Raw genomic sequence first — 25,234 nt, forward strand, 5'->3', positions numbered from 1 at the left:
ATGGCTGTGTTCGCATCAGGAGAGGGTTCAAAAATGGGTAAGTAGGCTACACAGCATCTACATCAGCATTCTCGTATACGCTCACTGTTACGAATGTGAAACTACTAGGTTACTACTAGTAAGTGTCAAATAGCAGGTGCAAAAACAATTGACCAATACTTCCTTTTCAAGTTGAGAATGATCTGAACCCAGGTTGTAACAAGACGTTATTGTTTAATTCATTATATATTCACTATAGGCCTAAACGTTTTAACTCTGCTGATGTGTCGGAAGCCTTATCGCCAGTTTAAGTAAGCCGGTGTTGTGTAGCCTACACACACGGTATTGTCACCAAGGCACATTAAGGAGTGCGAACATTAGCACTCTCATTCATGTCATCTGTGTAGGATTCGTGTGTATGAAGACATGTACTGTATGTCAGTTATGGTCTGCAGTCTCCTTCTTCCAGGACTTGATGAAAGTTCTTTGGCCTTTTTAAAAATAACCTCTTTGTTTAGTTGTCCGGGTGTATACGGAGAAGCAGGCTTATGTCGCAGGCACAGAAATAACCTTCCTGGCAATGACTGAGGAGCCCGACCCTCTTGAGTTCCAATGGGACTTTGGGAACAGACAACCTGTCCGAACAACCTTAAGAGCCATCACCAAAAAATTCCATCTTCCTAAAAGGTTACTTATCATAATCAACATATTTCATTGTGTAATATTTTCTAGTTATGTTGTATGTGTTATGTTTTCTAGTGATTTGTGTTTTTATATTTTCAGGTACAATATCTCTGTGAGAGTGTTCAGTGGGCAAACGTCTGCAGTTTCAGATGTGTATGCTGTGATAGTGCAGAGGGCTATTAAACCCAACAAGCTGCAGTTTCAGACCTCAGTTCTCGTAAACACAACGGTGGAGTTCAAATGTAGAGTTAGCGCTGGGAGTGATGTGACCTACCTTTGGAGATTTGGTGATGGAACCACACGACATGGGTGGAGAACTGAACGGCACATATTTGACAGGTGGGCTCTTGTGCACGTAACAACACCATATCATGTGATGCATGCTGGGATGGGATTCAAGGTGGGGTCTTGTGCACGTAACAACACCATATCATATGATGCATGCTGGGATGGGATTCAAGGTGAGCTCTTGTGCACGTAACAACACCATATCATATGATGCATGCTGGGATGGGAATCAAGCTAGTATAATGTATGACGTTCTATGGTAAGGCATGGCATGACCTAATCAAATCCTATACCATACCATTTCCCCTTTCGTCATCTCCAGACTCGGGGAGTTTGTGGTTGGCGTGACGATGCACAACTTGGTCAGCTCTGCCTCTCTAAATGACCACATATTTGTTACAAGTGAACACTGTCTGCCTCCGCCAGTGAAGAACATGGGCCCTCATAAAATACAGGTAGGAGATGTTTAGCTGAAGTGTTTTTTTTTTCTTTCTTTTAACGAGAACCTTGAGTCACAGAGATGATGAACTTCACATTATCTGGTGGACATACATGAGGTCTGCCCAGTGAGTAGGGAATCACGCAGAGGGTGTCTCTTTCCGCTCCAGGTGCAGCGGGATCAGTCTGTGCGTCTGGCTGTGACCTACGAGGCGGCGGAGATCCAGTGTGACATGTACCAGGGACTGCAGTACACATGGGTGGCCTACGACTCCAGCGGGAGCCAAATTCAGCTTGCTTCAGTTGAAACCCACAAACAAAACATTGAGCTCCCAGCGTTCTTCCTTCATTATGGCATTTACAGAGCCGTAGCCAAGGTAACTAAACTTCTACAGACATTTACTGCTATTCAAATTCAATTATTAAATGAAATGAAATTATTATTTTTATTATCATCATTATTGTTGTTATTGTTGTGTATGTTGTAGTTTTTGCTGTAATCATAATATTTTCCATTGATGCAACTCTTTGTTAGGTCTGCAGTAGACACTTTGTGGTGTAAAATGTAAAATAAAATGTGTGTCTTGTCTTGCTTCACCTGACCCCATGCTGCTGTGTGTCTAGTCTTGCTTCACCTGACCCCATGCTGCTGTGTGTCTAGTCTTGCTTCACCTGACCCCATGCTGCTGTGTGTTTAGTCTTGCTTCACCTGACCCCATGCTGCTGTGTGTCTTGTCTTGCTTCACCTGACCCCATGCTGCTGTGTGTCTAGTCTTGCTTCACCTGACCCCATGCTGCTGTGTGTCTTGTCTTGCTTCACCTGACCCCATGCTGCTGTGTGTCTAGTCTTGCTTCACCTGACCCCATGCTGCTGTGTGTCTAGTCTTGCTTCACCTGACCCCATGCTGCTGTGTGTCTAGTCTTGCTTCACCTGACCCCATGCTGCTGTGTGTCTAGTCTTGCTTCACCTGACCCCATGCTGCTGTGTGTCTAGTCTTGCTTCACCTGACCCCATGCTGCTGCTGCTGCTGTGTGTGTGTGTGTGTGTGTGTGTGTGTGTGCAGGTTCAGATAAAGGGAAGTGTGGTGTACAGTAATTACTCCGTCTGTGTGGAGGTGGGGCCCCGCCCCCCGATTAGCATCATTCAGGGAGCCACAAACCTCTTCATCAGTCGCCATGACAACACCTTAATCACCCTGAATGGAGAGCAATCACACGACCCTGATTTCCCTCAGATCCCACTAAGGTAAAACTATAGGGTACCGCCATCACAGATCCCACTAAGGTAAAACCATAGGGTAAAGCAGGCAGCCACATCACCGCCATCACAGGCAAACCAACACAGTCCAGCTCCATGATTTGTAGCATATTCACTGTAAATAGTCACTTCTGCTCGTTCAAGGATCCACATGGCACTTGCTATATATATATATATTTTTTTTAAATTTTATTTCCTATCGTTTTCTTTGAAATTATTTTCTATTCATCTTGTTGTCGGGACGTACATGCTCACAGCTCAAGTGTGGCTTTTGTTGTCCAGCTACAGTTGGCACTGCAGGCCACTGAGCAGAACAGAAGGCCGGTGCTTCCAGGAGTCCCTCCAGCTTGTCCCTCGATCTCTCCCACAGCTCGTCTTCCCAGCCAGTGCCCTGAATCCCACATTCGACCAGTTCAAATTCACGCTGACCGTTCAGAGTGGGGGCCGCTCCTCCTCATCTGAGATGTTTGTCACGATCACACCCAACGCCATGAGGTAGGACCGAAGGTCAGATCCGTGCCACTGTGTACTGTATCCTTTGAATGTTTTATTTTTTTTTTTCTCAAAATATTTTCTTCCCCTCAGGAATCTTCAGATTAACTGTGGTCACTGCCAGGGTACTGGAGTGCATTGGAATGAGCAGTTTTCTGCTGAAGCATTCTTTGAGAAAGACACCTTTGTCTCAGAGGACGTTGTGTTTTCTTGGAAGCTGTACATAGTGAATGGCACCAGTAGAGTAATCAGTGAAGGTAAGAGGATGGCAACCCCCCTTGCTGCCTGCTTGCTGGGCTTTCAGATAGATTTCAAAATGAAACATATTATGGGATACATCCTATTGTCATTCCTGTCTCTTCCCCTAGTGCCGTTCTGCAGGTCTGCTGATCAAGGCGCACCTGCAAAAATCATTGAAAGTCCAAATTACACCCAAGAAGCAGTGGAGCTGTACGAAGGATCATCATCCCCATACGAACTTCATACGCCATCATCATCCTCATACGAACTTCATACGCCATCATCATCCTCATACGAACTTCATATGCCATCATCATCCTCAACATCATCATCATCCTCATACGAACTTCATACGCCATCATCATCCTCAGCATCATCATCATCATCCTCATATGAACTTCATATGCCAGCCTCCCCAACGCCATCGTTTGAAAGCATCCATAAGACCACCTTCGATGATTTCTCTGAGTTTCTACTCGAGTCCATTAACACACCAGAGCACCAAGTCCCTGTTGCCCTGGAGACCGATTCCACTGGTCCACATGTGCCCACCGCCAGGATGGAACCCCGGGGCACACATGGGCACTCCCCTGCCCCCTCCGACCCACGGGGCAGCTATGAGGAGGGTGAGGCCCTGGTGAGCTGGGGCAGATGGAGGACAGAAGGCAAGCATGAGGAAGCACAGACGCTGCCCGCCGACCAACCTGATGAAGTGACCCAACGTTTAGGTGATGTGTGGAATGCCCGTCAGTCGCCGGGAGACTATGGTACACAGTGCAGTCCTGTGGCTGCTCGTCATAAATTTATAACGTTACGTAGGGCAATAATCCAGTGATGTTTGATATATTCCCGTTACGTAGGGCAATAATCCAGTGATGTTTGATATATTCCCGTTACGTAGAGCAATAATCCAGTGATGTTTGATATATTCCCGTTTCGTAGGGCAATAATCCAGTGATGTTTGATATATTCCCGTTACGTAGAGCAATAATCCAGGTTCAGAGAGGAAATGACTATTCAGTGTTTCAATTGAACACAGCTAATATTTAAAAAGGTTTGAAGAATTAGTACACATACAAAGGCTTGGGTTCATATTCTGAGTTTGGTAGAGAGGTTGTGTGCACATCCTACTCACGTTTAGGACAGGTGCAGGACAAGTTGTACGATAAGGCGAAACAAAAGTGAATGCTCACACACAGGCAATAATATAAATATAAATATAAAACGGCAACGTTTCAACCCAACGGGGTTTTCTTCAGGCATATTTTTTCTGTTGATATTTTTCCAACAGTGCAGTCAATCAATAGATGGTGGCCGAATTTGAGCCTAGTCTTCCATTACTTTCCAATGGCTTTGCTGAACATGTCACAAGTGAATGTGCTGTTGATGTTTCCATGTGCATAGATGATGCCTCAGATCTAGTACTGATGGGGGAGACTGATTCACACCTCTCTGGGATTCCTGTGATCTTTGAAGAGGGAGGTAGTGGTGCCCCAGCTGAAAACGACTCTGATCGACCTTTGACCCGGGAACACCACAGTGCCACCGGAGAGCCAGGTAGCGCTACAGAGACCCCTCTGGGTCATCTACAGACCTGCAGCAGTGTGGGCAATATCTGACATGTAGTGTGGATGAAATCATGTGCCTGCTAGGTCAAATTAAATGTAGATTAAAAAGTGATAAAGAGTTGTGTAATTTAAAAAAGAATAATAATCAGTGCAAATGAAATGTATTTTGCCTTTAAGATCTACTCAGGACTGGGCACAGTGATTACCCTGAGGCAGAAGAAACTTCAAGTGGTCATTTTTATCTCACAGGTGATTTCCTTTTAGATTTATTTTTATTTCTTATTTAAGGTTTATTTGACATGGACATTGCACATTAATAAATATAAAACTTACATATGCAATAATTAAGCAAAAATAAAGCATAAAGCAAAATGTTTCACATGTTGCTTTATGTGTTATATGTAATTATGTGCTATGTGATTGACTGGAAGTCTAAATGTTGGTATTTCAGATTATGATTTCCCTTTCATTGGGATCGAAGAGGGCGACTCAGGAACATATGCTGGAAGACCGACAGGTATCACAAATGCTGAGAGAATGACCACTGTCATTTCAAAATTCAATAAATATTATCATCAGTTTTTTATATTTACTTTTTTATTTTCTTTAAGCTAACAGGTTGCTGTTTGAGTTCCTTAACATGACAGGCGTCTGTTTCTTCTCTATGATTTAGGCCTGGGTTTCTTCTCTATGATTTAGGCGTGGGTTTCTTCTCTATGATTTAGGCGTGGGTTTCTTCTCTATGATTTAGGCGTGGGTTTCTTCTCTATGATTTAGGCGTCTGTTTCTTCTCTATGATTTAGGCGTGGGTTTCTTCTCTATGATTTAGGCGTGGGTTTCTTCTCTATGATTTAGGCGTGGGTTTCTTCTCTATGATTTAGGCGTGGGTTTCTTCTCTATGATTTAGGCGGTTTCTTCTCTATGATTTAGGCGTGGGTTTCGCTTGGGAGAACGGAGGCAGAGACCTGTCTGAGCCGGACCATCCTGAGGAGAGCTTTCTGATGGACTCCAAGCGCCCTGGTCTGGCTGCAGCAGAGAGGACTCTGCTGGACCTGGGGAGAGAGCTCGTTGATCCCGTGGTGTTGGAGTCTCACGCTGTAGCAGGTACTGAAGGTGGGGAGATGACTGCAGTACATGTAATGAAGAATAATGGTTGTTCACGTACATTTATTTATGCTAAATGAACAAATGAATGTATATTAACAACCATTATTCTTCATTACACTCATTAGGGATGCAGTGGCTATAAAAAGTGTGCTTGTGTGTGTCTCATTGTACCTGGATGTGGTACTTTTCTGAGAGGGGTGCTTTTCTGAGAGGGGTACTTTCTTTGTTTTTTATCAGGAATTTCTTCATCTGTCATCACACTGAAACCTTACTCACTGAGCCCAAACCGCCACTACATGCTGGCCGTGACCGCAAGTAAGACCAGTTGGAAAATCCAGTCAAGCTTGGTTATCAGATTTAATTGTTTTATCTGTGAGGGAAAATGTTTTAAAACGTAAAATTGTGGGATAGGGGATTTTTTGGGTCCGAACAAACAGATTGTCCATCATTTAAACATGTCATATGTTGTTTGTCCTGTTCTCAGTATTTTTGAGTGCACGTTCAGAGAGACGTTTCTAAAGGTCTTTGTGTTTCCGCGCCTTGTCAGGTGAGCGCTGGACAGCGGTGGGGAAGTCCCAGCTGTTCTTCAGGACGCTCCCTGCGGCCGCCCCTGAGGGGATGGCATGTCTGGTGCAACCCAGCGAGGGGCTCGAGCTCCTCACGCACTTCAGCGTCTTCTGTGCGTCTGGAAGAGAGGTGCATTGCCACGCTGAAATCTGTCGCATTTTAACACAGCAAAGGGCTCAAATGGCTTTTTAATGCCCAAACAACTGGACTGGACAACTGGGAAATTTAGTTGGTACTTTCCTGTGTGTTATATCACTAGCAGCACTAATTTCAAATCTGTTTGATGTGTCATAACAGGATCTGCTCTATAAGTACAGCTACACCGTTGGCAAGAGCCCTGCTGTTGTGTTGTACGAGGGCCGAGACTTCCAGCATTATTTCCACCTGCCATCTGGAGGTCATGAAAATCACTATACAGGTATTATGATCATGGTCATGTCTTCAGGTCAGTAGTATTTGGGGAATGGAATCATATCAAGCGCAAAACAACACTCCTCGCCTGTGTCTCTTACAGTAACCGTCTACACTGTGATTGAGAACAAGTATGGGGCTACGACTAAAGCATGCGCAGCCACCGTGAGGGTTCTCCCCCGTTTCCAGAGAAGCGCGCCCCTGTCCCACGCCCCTGAGCAGGACCTGTAAGATAACAGCACATCCTTCACCACCTCATTCATAATGCCAGACTGCACACCGCTCTGACCACTGACCTGACCACACCGCTCTGACCACTGACCTGACCACACCGCTCTGACCACTGACCTGACCACACCGCTCTGACCACTGACCTGACCACACCGCTCTGACCACTCTCCCCTGACCCCCCCAGACTCGCCTACACCACTCAGAACCTCAGCAGGCTCACGCAGATGGGCAGCGTCCGGGACGTCCAGAACGCCGTCTCCCTACTGGCGGGGGTGCTCGGCAGGTTACGCCAGGAGCCAGTGTCCTCTCAGGAGCTGCTGGGGGCTACCCACAATGCACTTGTGACGGCGCTATGCTGCCTGACTCCCAGGGATGAGGTGAGATCTCACACCATGACATTTGAATTGCAAACAACGGGGTGGGCAGCCGTGGCCCACTGGTTAGCACTCTGGACTTGTAACCAGAGGGTTGCCAGTTCCAGCCCCGACCAGTGGGCCACGGCTGAAGTGCCCTTGAGCAAGGCACCTAACCCCTCACTGCTCCCCGAGCGCCGCCGTTGGTGCAGGCAGCTCAATTCGCCGGGATTAGTGTGTGCTTCACCTCACTGTGTGTTCACTGTGTGCTGTTTGTGTTTCACTAATTCACCGATTGGGTTAAATGCAGAGACCAAATTTCCCTCACGTGAGCAAAAAAGTATATATACTTATACTTATATAAAACAGCCCTTATGAAAAACAACTTTAGAAAGATGTATTAGAGCACTTGAGACATACTATAGAACAGTAGTCCCCAAACTACGGCCCGCCACCTCATTTTGGGTGGCCCCCCAAAACATGTCCGTAGTATATATCACCCGGCCCGCACGGGAGTACAACATCGTCAAACTAAAACCTCCGCAATTTCCCCCATTCGTTCTTTATGGCGAGTCTGAACAGTACACATGTAATACTCTTTTTGTCCACCGGTGGTTGTTTTGGCGCTGTTTTGCGTTTGCCATCGAAAACGGAATGAAATGTAGGCCTACCTGCAAACAATGTAGGAGGCCTATGCTGACTGCATCAGTGCTCAAAGTATTTTAAAAATGTATCAATTAATTGTTAATAACTAACTAACTTCTATTCAAGTCATATTTCTGGGACTTTCTGGGATAATTATTTCTATTTTTTATTCACTCGTTCAAATGTTCATACAAAGAGTTCACAAAGTTCTCATCAGGTGACTGAAAGTTAGAATGGTGGTCATTTCAGACCACTTCATCACTTCATAAAATTCTCATAGTTTGAGAACTTTAAATTATTTGTAGGATATTCACAACTTGAGCTGTGTATGCAAAGACACAGAATTCAGAGTTCACACATTTTTTAATAAAATATACTTTTGGGACTCCCTGCTAATATTTTTGGGAATGCAAACGTTTTTTTATTAGTATTATTTAATTTTACACTGATATGGCATGATGACAATATAAACACAGCTAACAATGGTATTAAATTGCAATAGGCCATGATTAAATGTAATAGAATATTCAACTAAGGTAGACTGCTGCTGTTCACAGCACTAAGCTATTTATGGTTACTGATATAGAACTACTCCGAGTCTCTGGCCCTCTCTTGGAGCCAGGCATAGTGAGCTGGCCCTCGGAAGAAAAAGTTTGGGGACCACTGCTATAGAACTTTGAGACATACTATAGAACGTGTAGACTGTCCTATAGGAACACTATACACTAGAGGCATTACAGAACATCACAGAATATTATACACTACCATAGAACTGCTAGAGATCTTATAGTATTTACTATAGGGAGTAAATTACCCATGTTTCCCCAGACTTCTGAATGATATATTTGCATATTTCTGTTTGGTATGTTTATGCAGTCATAGCAATGCTGAACTATGCTGTATCTGTAAATAGGGACCTTGTTTCTGTGTTATGATTGAGGGTAACAGGTGATTTTGTTCAGCAGAGATTACTGGCCCAAAACATTAACATCTTGACAGATCTCATGGAAGTCACAGATCAAGTGAGTAGTATATGCAGTCTGGCTGCTTCACCTATTTGTCCCTTACAAGACAAGTGACTGGTCTTCATCACAGTTTCCATTTACTAACTATAAAAGAATTGATGCAGACAATTACTCCCAAGTGCAAGATGCCAACGTTCATGGCATCTAACGTGGATCTATTTTTGTCTCAGGTGACTTTGCACAGTGCCAAGCTGCTCATCAAGCACATTCAGGACCTTTCTGCCCTGTTTCCAAAAGAGAGAGGATCTGAAGATGTGCCTTCCCTGGAGAAGCGTGTTGTTAATGCCTTCGTTTCTGCCCTGTCCCATACCTTGACAGCCTTGCGTCGGTTCTCCAAGGAAGGCATTGAGCTCACCTCTGATGTCCTTCGCACAATCACAGATGTGTCTCTGGTAAGGCAGTAAGACTGTCACTCAGAATTCTGACAAATGAATGTGCCAATATATTGTTCACAATTGTTGTAGTTTTTTGTTTTTCTTACAACATTGACATTGTGACCTAGATTTATGAGAGTGAGAATATTACAGAGTCATCCCTCTCTAGAATAATGTGTTATAGAGTCATCTCTCTCTAGAATAATGTGTTATAGTTTGTCGTCCCTCCATTTCCTGGTCACGTGAAAGCTGATTAAAAGAGGTTTATTAACACTGAAGGTCAGTTTGACTGGCATGAGTATCTCATATACTGGTGCTAGACTCCTTTGCCCCTTTGTTGCCTTGTGGAGTAGTGCTTTTCATTCCTATTTCATCCTGTCATATTTAATATCATCTCTCTGAAACACAGAAGGACATCACGTTAAGCAGAGCTTCTGAATGCTTCCTTAACACCAGCTTCCTGGAAATTAAAACATGGAGATGTGACCAACTCCCCACCAATAGCTTCAGCATCGGCCCTGCAACATTTCATCATCCTGTGGGAATGGATACTTTTATCTCTGGTCTCAGGGATGGATTAAATTCTTGCTTAATTTCCCAACTCTGGCATTTTGAACAGAATCCATATTACTGGGGCAAAACACCAGTGGAGGTGAGAATGTCAGATTTTCAAATCGTTTTGACGGAATTTATTGTACCAGTACAATGTTTGATTTGGCCTGCTGTTTCTTTAAGCTGACTGGAGATATTGCTGACTTGAGACTGTACAACTGCACCACCTGGAGGAAAATAAGAGTACGGCACTTGGACCTCCCATTGTCTATTGAATTCCAGAGAAAGCCGACCAATGTATGGGATGCACCTTCTTTCAATGTATTAATACTTTTGACCATATACCTGTAAGCTGTAGTGAGGCAGGAATAAAGGAGGCAGCTCAATGCATAGCGTTTCACTGCATGGTAATTCACATCAGGGTTTTGGTGAGTAGAAATGAAATACATAGATGTGACACAGTAGGCTACTACCTCATAATTAATCTATATTTAAGAGGACTAATATTACAGTGACTGATATTAGAACTTCATATTCAGGTTTCATGATAAATGTATTTGAAATCAAAATCATGAACTGGATTTAATGTTTGTATTTACTCTGGGGTTATGAGATACCCTTGAAGTAAAGGATAAATGATTTATGAAAATTCCACTGATTTCACTGAAATCATTATTGAACCATCCATGAATGAATTGAATTAAAATCTCACTCAAACATTCTCTCTCGAGCAGACTGCCCGAGCCTCAGAGGTCACTCTGCTGCACGGAGAGGTGAATGTCCACCAGTTCAACGTGACCCCAGAGCTCCTCAGCCAGGCCGTGCAAGCCACGGTGGTGTTCAGACGGCCCGCTAATCGCACCTTTACCATCATGCTTCTCTTCAGGTCTCCCACCGTCACAGCAGACACTTAGATATCTAGGAATTCAAAGACGAATAGATTTCTTTCTATTTCTTACATCTGGATGTGTTATTGTGGGAATGTGTTTCCTTATTAGGATGTCAGAGAGGCCTACCCCTGTTCTGTACAGCATGAAGAGGATGCATCAGTGGGACGGAGACACGGTCCACATGCTCTTCCCTTCCTCTCATCTGCAAGGTTGCAATTCATTCTTTTGATCCGTTTAGCCAATTAACCAACCACTGATCATATGTATCACAAAAATTAATGTACCACTGATCATATGTATCACAAATAATACTAAAAATGTCCAGGCAGAAGGCCTCACATATCGGTTTTAGGAGCTCAACTGACGTGTGTTAATATCTGGATTGTTCTGATGTCTCAGATGGTGGCACTGGATACGTCTCAATCCTTAGCGCAGACTACGGAAAAACATCCAGGAATAAGTATGTGGCTCCGTCTGTGAACTACACCCTTCAGATTGAATCTGTGCACTGTCTCTCCTGGGATGGACAGAGAGAATGGACCCACGAGGACTGCAGACCCCAGCCTGGGTCATCCCATGTCAGAATCAACTGCAGGTACAACACAGGGGCCATTGTGTTTTATTTGGTGCTGATGTTTCTAGAAATAAGAAAAAAAATATTTATATTTTTTTAAGTAATGGAAAATTGTTAAATAGATTTTATTCTCGTGATACAATTTAGATTTGTGAGAGTTGCTCACCACTGCTCTCTCAGACAGTCGTCTGGTCTTTGATGGTCCCCAAGGGCCTCTTTGAAGGAACTGCATCTGTGATAACAATCTGCCTGAGCTCCACTGCTGTTTAAATTCAATTTGACTAATTTCATTTTTAATTTTGATGTGACATTTGATAAATCCCTCTTCAGTTGCAGCCACCTCTCCCCACTCACGGTGGCGTACGGAGCCGTGCTGAGCCATGTCGATGTGGGGGACGCCGCTGTGTATGCCATGTAAGCCAGGCCCCTTCACTTGAAGTGGACAAACGATGATTCACTTGCACATACCGCACGGCAGCATTTCTGAAGCACTGTCTGCAACTAGCGACTAACAAACGCACTCTGATTCTTAAAGACACTGTCTAATGTTATTTTGCAGGCCCTCCAATAACCTCACCCTGAGCTGGGTCATCGCCCTGTCCCTCGTCGCCTACGCGTTGATGCTGATGGTCTGTAAGCGCGCCGACGGCCACTGTGAACGGAGCGACGCTCCGCACGTCCTGCCAGACTGTGCGGCACTCCACCAGCAGCTGTACTCTGTCACCATCCACACAGGCCTGCGCTCGCGCTCCATCATGACAGCCAAGGTATTGTGTGCGTGCTCCCTAAAGACATGCAAATGGAGGCCTGCCGGGCCAGATGTTGGCTGCATGCGAGCGTAGCGAGGAGGAGGTGCTGCTGATGCCAGCCGGCCCGGATCACTCTCCCTACACACGTCTGACATTGTTTGGATAATTGTAAATGTGTTAGCGGTGGGTTTTTAAATAGGCCTGTTTGTCTAATTGGGGATTTGTATTTATGGCCTAAATGTTTGTTCACAGTGGTGGTAATGCCCACAAGGGTTTTTAATCACTGCATTCTGCCACTTATCTGTTTATGTATACTGTCAGCATTTGTGTATAATAAGTGCTTTATTATTAGTGCACTATAGCTGTGCAGCTTTTTGAGCTGCTGAACCCGGCGTTTATGTAAACAGGGTAAACAGGTTGTAAATGTAAACATGGTCAATTCTGGTCATTGTTAGTTAAAACGTTTTTATTATGGTGGGTATGGTTTTAGTGTGTTAACGTTACATTTTAAATGTCAGGTTTATCTTGTGCTGTATGGTGAGGAAGGAGTGTCTGAGACCAAAGAACTTTACATCCCAGAGAGGTCCCTTTTTTCAAGGAATTCCAAAGACACCTTTATTCTGAGGTACCAGTTTAATTATATCAACCTCCATTTTCCTAAACAATTTAAAAAAGCTTTTCATGGATGAAACCTATAAGAGCCAAGAAGCCCAAAACGTCACTTTGGGATCAATAATGTGCGTATAGGAAGCAAAAAACACGAGTGTAGATGATGCCAGAGAGCTCCAGTGAGTTGTTTTTTCTCCGTTAGTGTGCACAACACATCTCTATATGAACACAACATACAACACACATATTTATCCCCACACAGCACAACACATCTCTATATGAACACAACATACAACACACATATTTATCCCCACACAGCACAACACATCTCTATATGAACACAACATACAACACACATATTTATCCCCACACAGCACAACACATCTCTATATGAACACAACATACTACACACATATTTATCCCCACACAGCACAACACATCTCTATATGAACACAACATACAACACACATATTTATCCCCACACAGCACAACACATCTCTATATGAACACAACATACTACACACATATTTATCCCCACACAGCACAACACATCTCTATATGAACACAACATACAACACACATATTTATCCGCGCTCATCCCCTGGATCTCCACATGCGTCTGTTTGGGCTCCAGCGCATTTACATCAAAAAGATGATTTCTCTGCGCTGAGGGCCGGTAGGATTATTATTCACGCCGTGCGTCCTGTGCCCCTCCGACAGTACGGCGGAGCGTCTGGGGTCCATCTGGAAGGTGCGTCTCTGGCACGACAGCGCCGGCCCCTCACCCAGCTGGTACGTCAGCCACGTCCTGGTGAGGGAGCTGCCAAGCTGGAGCAGCTGGCTCTTCCTCGGGGAGTGCTGGTTGGCCGTCGACGAGCACGATGGGAAGGTGGAGAGGAAACTCACAGTCTGCAAACAAGGACTCGGATTCGGAAAGGTGACGACTTGTTACTGCTGCGTAGTAGTTTAGCCAGTGCAGGTGTTTTGTACATGGGAGAGAGGGATGTGTTTTGTACATGGGAGAGAGGGATGTGTTTTTGTACATGGGAGGGAGGGATGCGTTTTTGTACATGGGAGGGAGAGAGGGATGTGTTTTGTACATGGGAGAGAGAGAGGGATGTGTTTTGTACATGGGAGAGAGGGATGTGTTTTGTACATGGGAGGGAGGGAGGGATGTGGTTTGTACTTGGGAGAGAGAGAGGGATGTGTTTTGTACATGGGAGCAGAGCACTACACTACACAAGGAGAATATTTTATGTTTTGAAATATACATAATGTTTTATAGCACATTTTATCTTCATAAAATCATTAAAAACACAATATTTACTGATGGTATCAGTCAGGTTCTATAGCTAATTTTCAATTATAATAGGCTAAAGAAGTTTAGTCAGAACTTAAACTATTTGATCTTGTATTGTATATTGTTGTGCATTTTTTTGTGTCTTATCTGACACTTGTCTGCGTATATTCTTACAACAAATGTAAATTTCCTTTCAACGAACCTTAATAAAAAATCAAACTGCTATCACAAATTGCTATCACAAACTGAACAGAAATGTCCGTTCCTTTGTGTATCTGATGTGAAACCTGATCTCTCTCTCTCTCTCTCTGTTCTGGCCAGCTCCTCTACATGAAGCTGACGGAGTACCTGGAGGACGTCCACCCGTGGTTCTCCGTGTTGAGCTGTCCTCGCGGTGCCTTGACGCGTGTCCAGCGGCTGGCCGTGTGCCTGCTGCTCCACCTGGGCTGCATGTGTGCCAGCGCGGCGCTCGTCGACGGCCAACACGAGCCGGTCAGATAATATTTACATTTACATGAAGAGTCATAAAGAGGCCTGGGCACAGTCACATTTTCTCAGCCATAAAGACGGCCTGGCACATTAGGGATGGGGACGCATCCTCTATGAGATCTGCATGCACAGCAATGTCTCAGCTCAAATCACTGTAGGCTATTGTGACTTCGTTAAAATTGGGCTTAAATTAATAGAAAAAAGTTGTGAGCTGCTTTCTTGAATATATATATTTCATTTTCATTTTATTCTTTCTTTCTTTCTTTGTCTTTCTTTCTTTCAGGCTTTCTTTGTTTCTTTCCTTCTCTCTTTATCTCTCTCTCTCTCTTGTTTTCTGTCCTTCTATCTCTCTTACTCTCTTTCCAATTGATTTTGAAGCGTTTTGTTTGTGTTCCTCATTGATTTGCTGCTGGTGACGGCAGAACTCTTTAGAGCAGGGTGTGATGGACGTCTCCATGGTGACAGGGCTGCTGAGTGCGCTGTCCGTGCTGCCGGCGGGGTTTCTGATCTCGCTGCTGTTCCGCCTCGGACAGGTCAGTGTTCACACCACAGACGTCTATCATCTGTCCACCACAACTCTCCTCATGTGTTATTGACATTGTCACATTTAAAAAATACTCTATGTATGTTCATAAAATTATATGGTCCTGATTTGAAAAAAAATAAAAAATATTTGTCAGCATTTTGTGTGAACAAATCAGAATTTCTTGTTAACCAAATTTCTTTTTATTTATTCACTGACAGCAGATAATTTGCTAAATCTGTCAGGGTACCTCAATATATGGGCGGAACACAAAAAAAAACTTGGCTCGCCTTTTACCCTCAAGCTGAAACTTTGTTTTTCTCAGTGGAAATATTTGGAACTAAACCAGTTGTGTAACTCACACTGCATCCACGACTCAGATTCGCACTGTAATTTAAAGGCCAAAATAGGTTCTGACGGTTTCTTTTTTCCCACCTAACCGCTTCCTTATCTGTAATGGGCTAGAGCTACTGTATCTTCCTTATCTGTAATGGGCTAGAGCTACTGTATCTTCCTCAGTGTGGGCTAGAGCTACTGTATCTTCCTCAGTGTGGGCTAGAGCTACTGTATCTTCCTTATCTGTAATGGGCTAGAGCTACTGTATCTTCCTCAGTGTGGGCTAGAGCTACTGTATCTTCCTCAGTGTGGGCTAGAGCTACTGTATCTTCCTTATCTGTAATGGGCTAGAGCTACTGTATCTTCCTCAGTGTGGGCTAGAGCTACTGTATCTTCCTCAGTGTGGGCTAGAGCTACTGTATCTTCCTCAGTGTGGGCTAGAGCTACTGTATCTTCCTCAGTGTGGGCTAGAGCTACTGTATCTTCCTCAGTGGTCTCGATTGGCTGCAAGTCTAAAATTTGGCAACAGCAACCCAGCACTTTTCAAGGTACCCGAAGCGCTTTACAGTGAAGGAGGAACCTCACTAACCACCAGCAGCAGCACCCACAGCATGGGGCATGCCTGTCTCACACACACACCTGTCTCACACACACGCCTGTCTCACACACACGCCTGTCTTACACACACGCCTGTCTCACACACCCACAGCATGGGGCACGCCTGTCTCACACACACGCCTGTCTCACACACACACCTGTCTTACACACCCACAGCATGGGGCACGCCTGTCTTACACACCCACAGCATGGGGCACGCCTGTCTTACACACCCACAGCATGGGGCATGCCTGTCTCACACACACGCCTGTCTCACACACACGCCTGTCTCACACACACGCCTGTCTTACACACACGCCTGTCTCACACACCCACAGCATGGGGCACGCCTGTCTCACACACACGCCTGTCTCACACACACACCTGTCTTACACACCCACAGCATGGGGCACGCCTGTCTTACACACCCACAGCATGGGGCACGCCTGTCTTACACACCCACAGCATGGGGCATGCCTGTCTCACACACACGCCTGTCTCACACACACGCCTGTCTCACACACACGCCTGTCTCACACACCCACAGCATGGGGCACGCCTGTCTCACACACACGCCTGTCTCACACACACACCTGTCTTACACACCCACAGCATGGGGCACGCCTGTCTTACACACCCACAGCATGGGGCACGCCTGTCTTACACACCCACAGCATGGGGCATGCCTGTCTCACACACACGCCTGTCTCACACACACGCCTGTCTCACACACACGCACATTAATCGGATTTTAATCCAAATCGCAATGTAAACTCTCATGCAATTAGCAAGTTGCAAAGTAACAACTGATTATTTTGCTACTTCCTGAGGCAATACAATGCACATGTACCAGCATTAAAAAGCACTAGGCAGCAATATTTCATAGTCACTTTTTAATGTATTATATAGTGAATGTTGAACTGAAGCTTGACTTTCAAAAATACAACCCCAAAACAGAAAAAGTTGGGACATTGTGTAAAATGTGAATAAAAACAGAATGTAATAATCTGCAAATCTCTTAAACTCATATTTAGTTGCAAAAAGGATACAGACAATATATCAAATGTTTAAAATGAGAAATTTGACCATTTCATGGAAAATATATGTTCATTTTGAATTTGATGCCAGCAACATGTTTCAAGTTGGGACGGGGGTAACAAAATCCTGGAAAAGTTGTGTAATGATAAAGAAAACAAAAGGAAGAATGTTTCACAACTAATTAGGGTAACTGGCAACACTGGCAATCAAATTGCAATCGCAATTAGATATTTTCCCCACATGGTTCAGTCCTAATACCCAGCCATAGTCATCAATGATTATTCATGTAAACAGTAAGCATGGTAATTCTGGCCCCAGGCATGAGGCTCAACCTGTTGGTGCTCTTGATTTTTCAACAGTCTGACAAGAGGAAGAAATCAGCCAGAAGATTGTTCAAAGATTGTTCCGTGTCAGACATCAGCACTGTTGAAGGTAGATACTGAGTGTTTTTCTTTGATAGTGGTTGATATTTTGAAAAGAAAAAATTTTTTTTGAAACATTTTCCTGTCTTCACAGCGTATCAAGATGCCTTCCATGAGGGTTTGTGTGAGCCCAGGTCTTCACAGGGAAATCAGTCACTGGCTCAAGAGGCTTGGAGTGACAGATATGAGGTTAGACATAACAACTTCAGAGATAAAAATGAAAAAAATAAATAAATAAATAAATAAGGTTTTAAAGGTTGTATGTATCACAACAGCATAATACTGGCAGACTTGGATATGCTGCAGCTTCAGTGCATTCCCACAAGAGGGCGCTAGGAACCCCTGATTCTATCGCAATAAGCTTTGATGGAAGCAAGATGCCAAGTGAGAACTTCAAAGGCAGCCTTCAAAGCAGCCCCTCTTCAGGTAGTAGGCGGTTGGTCTTCTTTGAGAAGATGTCCAGATGAATGCAGATGTTATGTCCAGATGAATGCAGATGTTATGTCCAGATGAATGCAGATGTTGCTCATTCTTTCTGTTTGTTTGCTTGCTCCCCCAGAGCGAGGCTGTTCCTTTAAGTCACCTGTCCTGGGATGGTGTTTTTACGTGGCCTGGTCTCTGTGCTTGTGTCTCTGTGTCACCTCTGCAGTACTGACGGGAATTCTTGGTCTCAAGTGCGTTCTTTTTTATATATATATATATAAAATAGATGGTCATGTGATTTTTTGCAAACCCCAGAAATGACTGTGTTTTGTGACATGCTTTGTCCCTTCTCTCCTCTCAGATTCAGTCCCACTAAGAGTGTGCTGTGGACATATTCTCTGCTCTTCTCTGTCCTCACCTGTGCCTTAGTTATCTACCCAGCGCTGGTACAGTTTGAAATCATCGCAGTGTTGAAAGAACAAAACGTTTTATGTTTTATCAGTTATCAGTCACTGTTTTTCAACTGATATTAATTAGTTTAATATTTTTTTCTATGGATTTGAAGAGTCTTCTCAGCATTGATATCTTCAATGTTTGTCCCCATGTTTTGCTGTCTTCAACTGATTTTGTTTACTTTGTGATACAGATCTTCATGGTGGCTGTTGTTGTATCTATGTGGTGGCGTAACAGAAGTGATTTCTTCGATGTCTCAAGTCAGACCAAGTCTATTGTGGAAGCACATAAATACTGGATGCAAAGCTCCTCAGTGCTCGGTCTTCATAACCAGTCTGTGACCAGATCCACATACTTTGACACGGTATTACCTCACTTCCTGCATCTGTGCAATACATACTGTGGTATTACCTCACTTCCTACATCCGTGCAATATACACTGTGGTATTACCTCACTTCCTGCATCTGTGCAATACATACTGTGGTATTACCTCACTTCCTGCATCTGTGCAATACATACTGTGGTATTACCGACTTCCTGCATCTGTGCAATACATACTGTGGTATTACCTCACTTCCTGCATCTGTGCAATACATACTGTGGTATTACCGACTTCCTGCATCTGTGCAATACATACTGTGGTATTACCTCACTTCCTGCATCTGTGCAATACACACTGTGGTATTACCTCACTTCCTGCATCTGTGCAATACACACTGGTAAAAGTGCTGAGTGAGCCAGTGAGTGCGATGCTTTTGTATTTGCTGAAAAAGTCAGTAGACATAATAAGTAAGTTATATAATAGTCTTCATAACACCGCTGTCTGTTGTCTGTTGGACTGACAGGTAGTACGGGCTCGCCAGAGGGTTCGGTACCTGCGCCTCGCGCGTCCTCCGAGTCCAGATCTGCTGAGACGCACTTTCAAGCGTCTGAGGAAAACCACTCTCATACGCAGATTCCTCAGGTCACTACTTCACCTCTCAGTCAATCAATAATGCAGTAACATCTCACTATATCAATTATTAAACCTATTACCACAAGTGGGGTGCTTTACGGGAAAATAATTGACCTTCAGTATTCACTAGCTGAAGTAAAGAGTGCTCATGTGGAAGTGCTGTTGAACTCTAGCAATGTCATGTGTTTGAATTTACAGTGAGGTGTCACTCTACGTGGCCATGCTAGTCCTGCTGTTATTTGTGGCACATGGAAAATCATGCAACAATAAGTACCGATTGACTCAAGCCATCAAAACACAGCTCAGAAGGTACAAGGGCAAGTTAAAAATGCTTATTTTACGGAAATATGTACAGTATAAGGGCAAGTTAAAAATGCTTATTTTACGGAAATATGTAGTATAAGGGCAAGTTAAAAATGCTTCTTTTACAGAAATATGTACAGTATGTTGCTTGGATCACATAGAAGCAAAGCAATTATTGTATTCTGTGTTCTACATGATGAATTTCAGAGGCCCTTATGAACATTTCCAAAGCATAAGAGACCACCAGGAGTGGTGGAACTGGACCTCAAGTGTGCTGCTGGCAGAGTTGTATAAGAATCCCTGGAGCGACAGCGCCTCCAGAGAAAACAGAGTAAAGTTTGAAGCTTTTCAGGAATAGAAGTACATAAATCCACTTCATGACCACACAGACATCTGACCTGTTTTTGAAAGTGATGATCCATCTGTACCACTGATTTGTTTTGCAGTGGCAAACTGTGGTGGAAGCGAACATCCTTATTGGTGAACCGATTCTGAAAAAAACAGAGACAGTGAGAAACGTACGCTGTCAGGTAAATTGTTAGATATGACCAACTATCCGTACAAACCTGCGCAAGTCATTTTATATGTAGAAACGTACCTGCTAACCTGATTTATTCATAGTGGGCTCTTTGTTTAACACTAATGGCTTTGTATCTATTGTAATTAAAAAGATTGTTTATAAGTTAGTGTAGGCAAAAATGTTTATGGGACGACTATATATGAATATTTTTATAGTATCTTATTAAAGTAAATTTCTCTTCCTACAGGAGATGTATTCAAAGTTGGGAGAATTTGTCATCACTTCAAACAGCCAAAACGTGTTTGGAAAGACTGGATGTGATGCCAGGACACAGAGCACTGTGAGCCTTGGACAAACACGGTCAGAAAATAACATCAAAATAAACAGTATCCAAATGGACTTTTGAGTATTGTTATTTTTCTGTCCATTAAAGTAAATTATATTGTCAAAAATGTGTCACGTATACTTTCATGTCATGGACAAATTATAAAGTTTAAACTTTTTTTTTTTACAAGATTCTATCCTGGGTAACATTTTTGAATTTGCTCCAAATCGTTTCCTTCCTAACTGCTCCCTCCCTGGTCTGTTTAGGTCCGCAGCTCGCACCACTCTTACTCATTTGAAAGCCTCGGACTGGCTCGGGCAGCACACGCGTGCAGTGGCCACTCAGTTCGTCCTGTACCACCCACCCAGCGGCTTCTTCAGCACAGTCACTCTGCTGGCGGAGTGGGACCTCGCTGGGGTCCTTCGGCTCAGAGCTGGCGTGGAGTCCACCAGACTGCTCCTGTCCACGGGTGCCCTTGACTGTGCCAGCGTGACCGCTGACGTGAGGCCGCTTATCTTATCTCTGCCCGGTCAAATGTGTTTGATATACAGTCACAGCTCACTATTATGGGGAGGTGGAAAGTTTTTTTTTTTTTTAACCCATTTCCATTGTAACAATTTCCTGAAAGACTGAATTGCAGTATTCCACTTAATACAACTGCATTGTGAGTTTTAAAATGTTGATATATAAAATATTAGGGTAAAATGTTAAGATATAAAATGTGTACTTTAAGTGTGTGTTTTCTACCATGTGTGATACTATAAAAGTTAAATATTTTCTTTTATTAAATGTAGCACATTCTTGTCAACAGTTGCTCTTCTTCTTGATCGTGATGGCTCAAATGATTTTCCAAATATGGATCATCTGTCAGAATGGACTGCTCCCTTACTGTTTAGACCTGAGAAATTGGCTTGAGGTGAGTGATACTCTCTGAAATAGGGTACTTTACTTTAATAGAATATTTTGATGGTAATTATTTTTGCACAAGCTCTCTAAACTATCTGTTCTTATCCTCTACAGGGAAGCATAATTATGATGAGCATTCTTTATTATATTTGTTTTGCTTATCACTTTACACTGAAGTCAGAAAAAATCGACCAAATGTTGAGGGAGGACTTCAAAGTGTTCATTGATTTGGAAAACATCACATTTTGGGAGGAGGTATGAGAATAAGATTGATAGAGCTCACAGCGATGCGAGCCCTTGCATATGATCACGGTACTCAATGACTTCCTCCACTGTGTCGTGTTCATTTACAGCTGACTGTATCCCTCCATGGAGTTGTTTCCTTTCTCTTCTTGCTCAAAAGCCTTTTTATTCTGGGGATGCATGAAGCCATGTGTTTGCCTGTGCACGCTCTGAAGACTGTGCTCTCCAACCTAACCTGGCCAATGGTAAATCATTTTTTAAAGTTGAAATAAAAGAGAATGGGAATGCCTTACGACATGTGCAATGCAAACCTCCATTCCATAACAACTGAGGAGGATAAAAGCATTGCTCTCTTAGTTACATTTACATTTTGATGCTTTTATGCAAAGCGACTTACAATCAGAGCCGGACAGTAACGGAGTACATTTACTTGAGTACAGTACTTCAGTACAATTTTGAGGGATTTGTACTTTACTCGAGTATCATTTTTGGGGAGTACTCATGACTTTACTCAAGTACATTTGAGAGGCAAATATTGTACTCTTTACTCCACTACATTTCTATCCATAACCGTGAGTATCCATTAAATCTCGGAAACCCTCAATTTGTTGTTTCCCTCTCAAACGTGATTGGATTGTGCAGGCGCCACTGATTGAGACAGCCTATCAGCAATCACCTTCAGCTTTCCGCCAAAGTCAACTCCATGGTCAGATTTAGATAAGAGACGAAGCCATAGACGAAACAATGGATGAAGACGCAGCAGGTCCATCCCGGGAACCTGAGGCCCCACATCGCCAGACTATTTCAATTTTCTGAACAAGTTAATGATAGTTTTCACTTCAAATGTTTCAATTACAAAATAGTATTTTGTATTTGAAATACGTATTTTAAATACATGTATTAGAAATACTGCCCATCCCTGGCAACATGGTGAAAAGATGAAAATGACTTGATTCAATTCCTTTTACATTCTCCAAGGTATTAACATTAACATTTTTCATAACTCCATGTCGGACGTTTCTGTAAATAAATGTGAGCACTGTGGCAGTAGTAATGGAATATTTAGAAAATGTAGGCTAGCCTACTCTTGTACTCTTGATACTCAAGTACTTTTAAAAACAAGTACTTTAGTACTTTTACTTAAGTAGACATTTGACTGTTGTACTTTTACTTGTACTTGAGTAAAATTTAGCAAAGGGTATCTGTACTTTTACTCAAGTAATGAAGCTGTGTACTCTGTCCGCCTCTGCTTACAATATACACATACTTTGAATGATTAAAGTGAAAACAAATCAGTAAAGATAAACAGTATATATAGGACTGCATAATTATATTTCTGTGGTAAATTCACTTCAATGCTTTTAATTCCTGTGCCATGTGGCAACACACACTGTTTCAGATGGCAGGAGCCATCCTCATAATGGCCCTGTCCTCCATGGGCACCCTTCTTCTCCACCACTGCTCCCATGCCTACAGCAGTCTGCTCAGATCTGTTACAACTGTGCTGGCGTACACCATTGGACCCAGAGGGTTGAAGAAGTGGTTTGAATGGAAGTGCTCTGGCTGCATCTACGGCCTTCTCTTCCTTGGGTCTTTGATTTGTGTTGTCAGCTGGGCATGGACTGCTGTGGTACGTTCATTCAGACTCAGACTCTGGTCTGACCAGGTCAGATTTGTTACAATTGATACATCAGTTATGCTCATGTCAACTTAACTCACAAGTTCTTAAACTTTACAGCAAATGGACACATTTTTGTAATTATTATGTAATTATGTAATTATATTCACAGATAAAGGGAATGGTAACCACACTTGTAAACATGAACAAGAGAACTAAAAGGAGGAAACAACGTCTTACTATGTCTGAGCTTGGACACTACATAACAAATAAGATGTCTGCCCTTGTTGGACAAGGTAGAACAAACTGGGCAGAAGATCATCATTTTGTAAATGTAAGTTCGTTTTTAGTACATTTTTAAAGGGCTTACTTGATTGGAAATATAATGATTATGGCTCATACTGCAGAATGCACTCTCTCCATAATTGAGCTATGGTTAGAAGTCCATGGTGTATTTTCCAAATAAACCTTTTTGTTGTTCACAGACCTTCAGTTTGGAGGAGTTTGAAGACCTTGTGGATGAACTTTTGTTCAAGCTCAGTGCTTTCTCCAACAGCCTTCACCATACCTTACCCAGTAAAGATTCAGCGTCCGAGAGCCCTAAGCTCAGTGCTTTCTCCAACAGCCTTCACCATACCTTACCCAGTAAAGACCCAGCGTCCGAGAGCCCTGTGTCTTTGCTGTCTGGGTGGAACAGCAACTTTGAATCAGAAGTAAATATAAATGCAGATTTGCGTTTATTCATTTGTATATGGATTCAATGAACACATCCTTAGGTTATATGGGTCATACTGAACCTGCTTGCTATGTTTAAGGTCTCACTGCAGGACTACCCACTTACAGATGACATCATGATGCCACCAATCAAGCAGTAGGACAAACATGAAAGTGGTCAAATGAGTGCTTTCACTGGAGACATGCTACAGATGGACTGATATTGCAAAATTGTGTTTAGCATCTTTGTCATAGCCTAGGCTACAGCAGCCTGGATCAACTATGCATAGCCTAGCTCACTTTGGACAACTCTTTTAAGTTTTTACCAAAACTTGACACATTGTTGCTGTAATATAGGCCTAATATCAATAAACTTTACTGCTGTACAATTCATGCTTTGTAATTAATTTGTTGACAAAAATGATAATGTTTTCATTTAGTCTGATACAGAAACGTTATAATCTGTGTTAATTGCTTTTATGCAATTTGACACTTTTTTGAGTATTTGCTCAAGAATTACCCTAGTTTTCATCTTTAAATGTATGTTGTTGATGGCACATGGTCATATGCAGGACAGATAAACATATGTGCCTCTCTCACCTGTCATCCAGAATATGCACTATGCTTGCACACATGGCAAAAGTGAAAGAAACCCTTTCACATTGCTGACTAGGTCGACAAAAGACACCAGTTAGAATGTTGGCAAGCTTCTTGCAGTGCCTGGGTTTTAGCCTACAAGGTGTATCTGTGTATGCTCTTTCAGGCATTATTTTTAGACCAAAACTCGAGCTGTATTTCATGGCTGTCAGCCATTTTTCAAAAAACAGAAGCGAAATAGACATTTACAAGAAATGATTCTTTATTTTACTGTCATGACAGAGTGGACGTGGGAGCAAAAGCTTACTTGCTTGATAAGTTTGGTTTGGATCATGGGTTTGGGATACGTTGATAAACTTGCATCCTTTTCCTGTCACGTCTTTGTCCTGTTCATTCATGTACATCCAATGAAATCTCAGATCGGAGCGACGGCACTG

The 25,234-nt window shown here is 43.1% G+C and overlaps 1 protein-coding gene across 1 annotated transcript; it reads left to right on the forward strand.

Moving 5' to 3' along the window:
* pkd1l1 (polycystin 1 like 1, transient receptor potential channel interacting) lies at window positions 1–24,539 on the forward strand. Its single transcript, XM_076291412.1, has 42 exons — window positions 1–37; window positions 498–666; window positions 763–1,002; window positions 1,274–1,406; window positions 1,560–1,766; window positions 2,454–2,635; window positions 2,930–3,142; window positions 3,233–3,396; window positions 3,521–3,589; window positions 3,790–4,146; window positions 4,784–4,931; window positions 5,379–5,464; window positions 5,878–6,051; window positions 6,292–6,369; window positions 6,602–6,750; window positions 6,919–7,039; window positions 7,136–7,259; window positions 7,448–7,640; window positions 9,457–9,678; window positions 10,280–10,312; window positions 10,396–10,509; window positions 10,944–11,098; window positions 11,211–11,311; window positions 11,502–11,697; window positions 12,007–12,090; window positions 12,236–12,443; window positions 12,944–13,050; window positions 13,755–13,971; window positions 14,656–14,826; window positions 15,246–15,356; window positions 17,677–17,749; window positions 18,299–18,413; window positions 18,524–18,608; window positions 19,462–19,580; window positions 20,986–21,220; window positions 21,531–21,635; window positions 21,740–21,880; window positions 21,979–22,113; window positions 23,268–23,498; window positions 23,659–23,820; window positions 23,972–24,199; window positions 24,302–24,539. Exons 1-42 carry the CDS (start codon window positions 1–3, stop codon window positions 24,359–24,361), a joined length of 6,252 nt encoding a protein of 2,083 aa, XP_076147527.1. The 3' UTR covers window positions 24,362–24,539.
* The last annotated feature ends 695 nt before the right edge of the window (window positions 24,540–25,234 follow it).

This window comes from Alosa pseudoharengus, unplaced genomic scaffold, assembly GCF_046254945.1.
Source record: "Alosa pseudoharengus isolate Yale_2024_CS ecotype anadromous, Long Island Sound unplaced genomic scaffold, YU_APseudo_1.1 YU_APseudo_1.1_scf_18, whole genome shotgun sequence".
In the NCBI taxonomy this organism is placed as follows: domain Eukaryota; kingdom Metazoa; phylum Chordata; class Actinopteri; order Clupeiformes; family Clupeidae; genus Alosa; species Alosa pseudoharengus.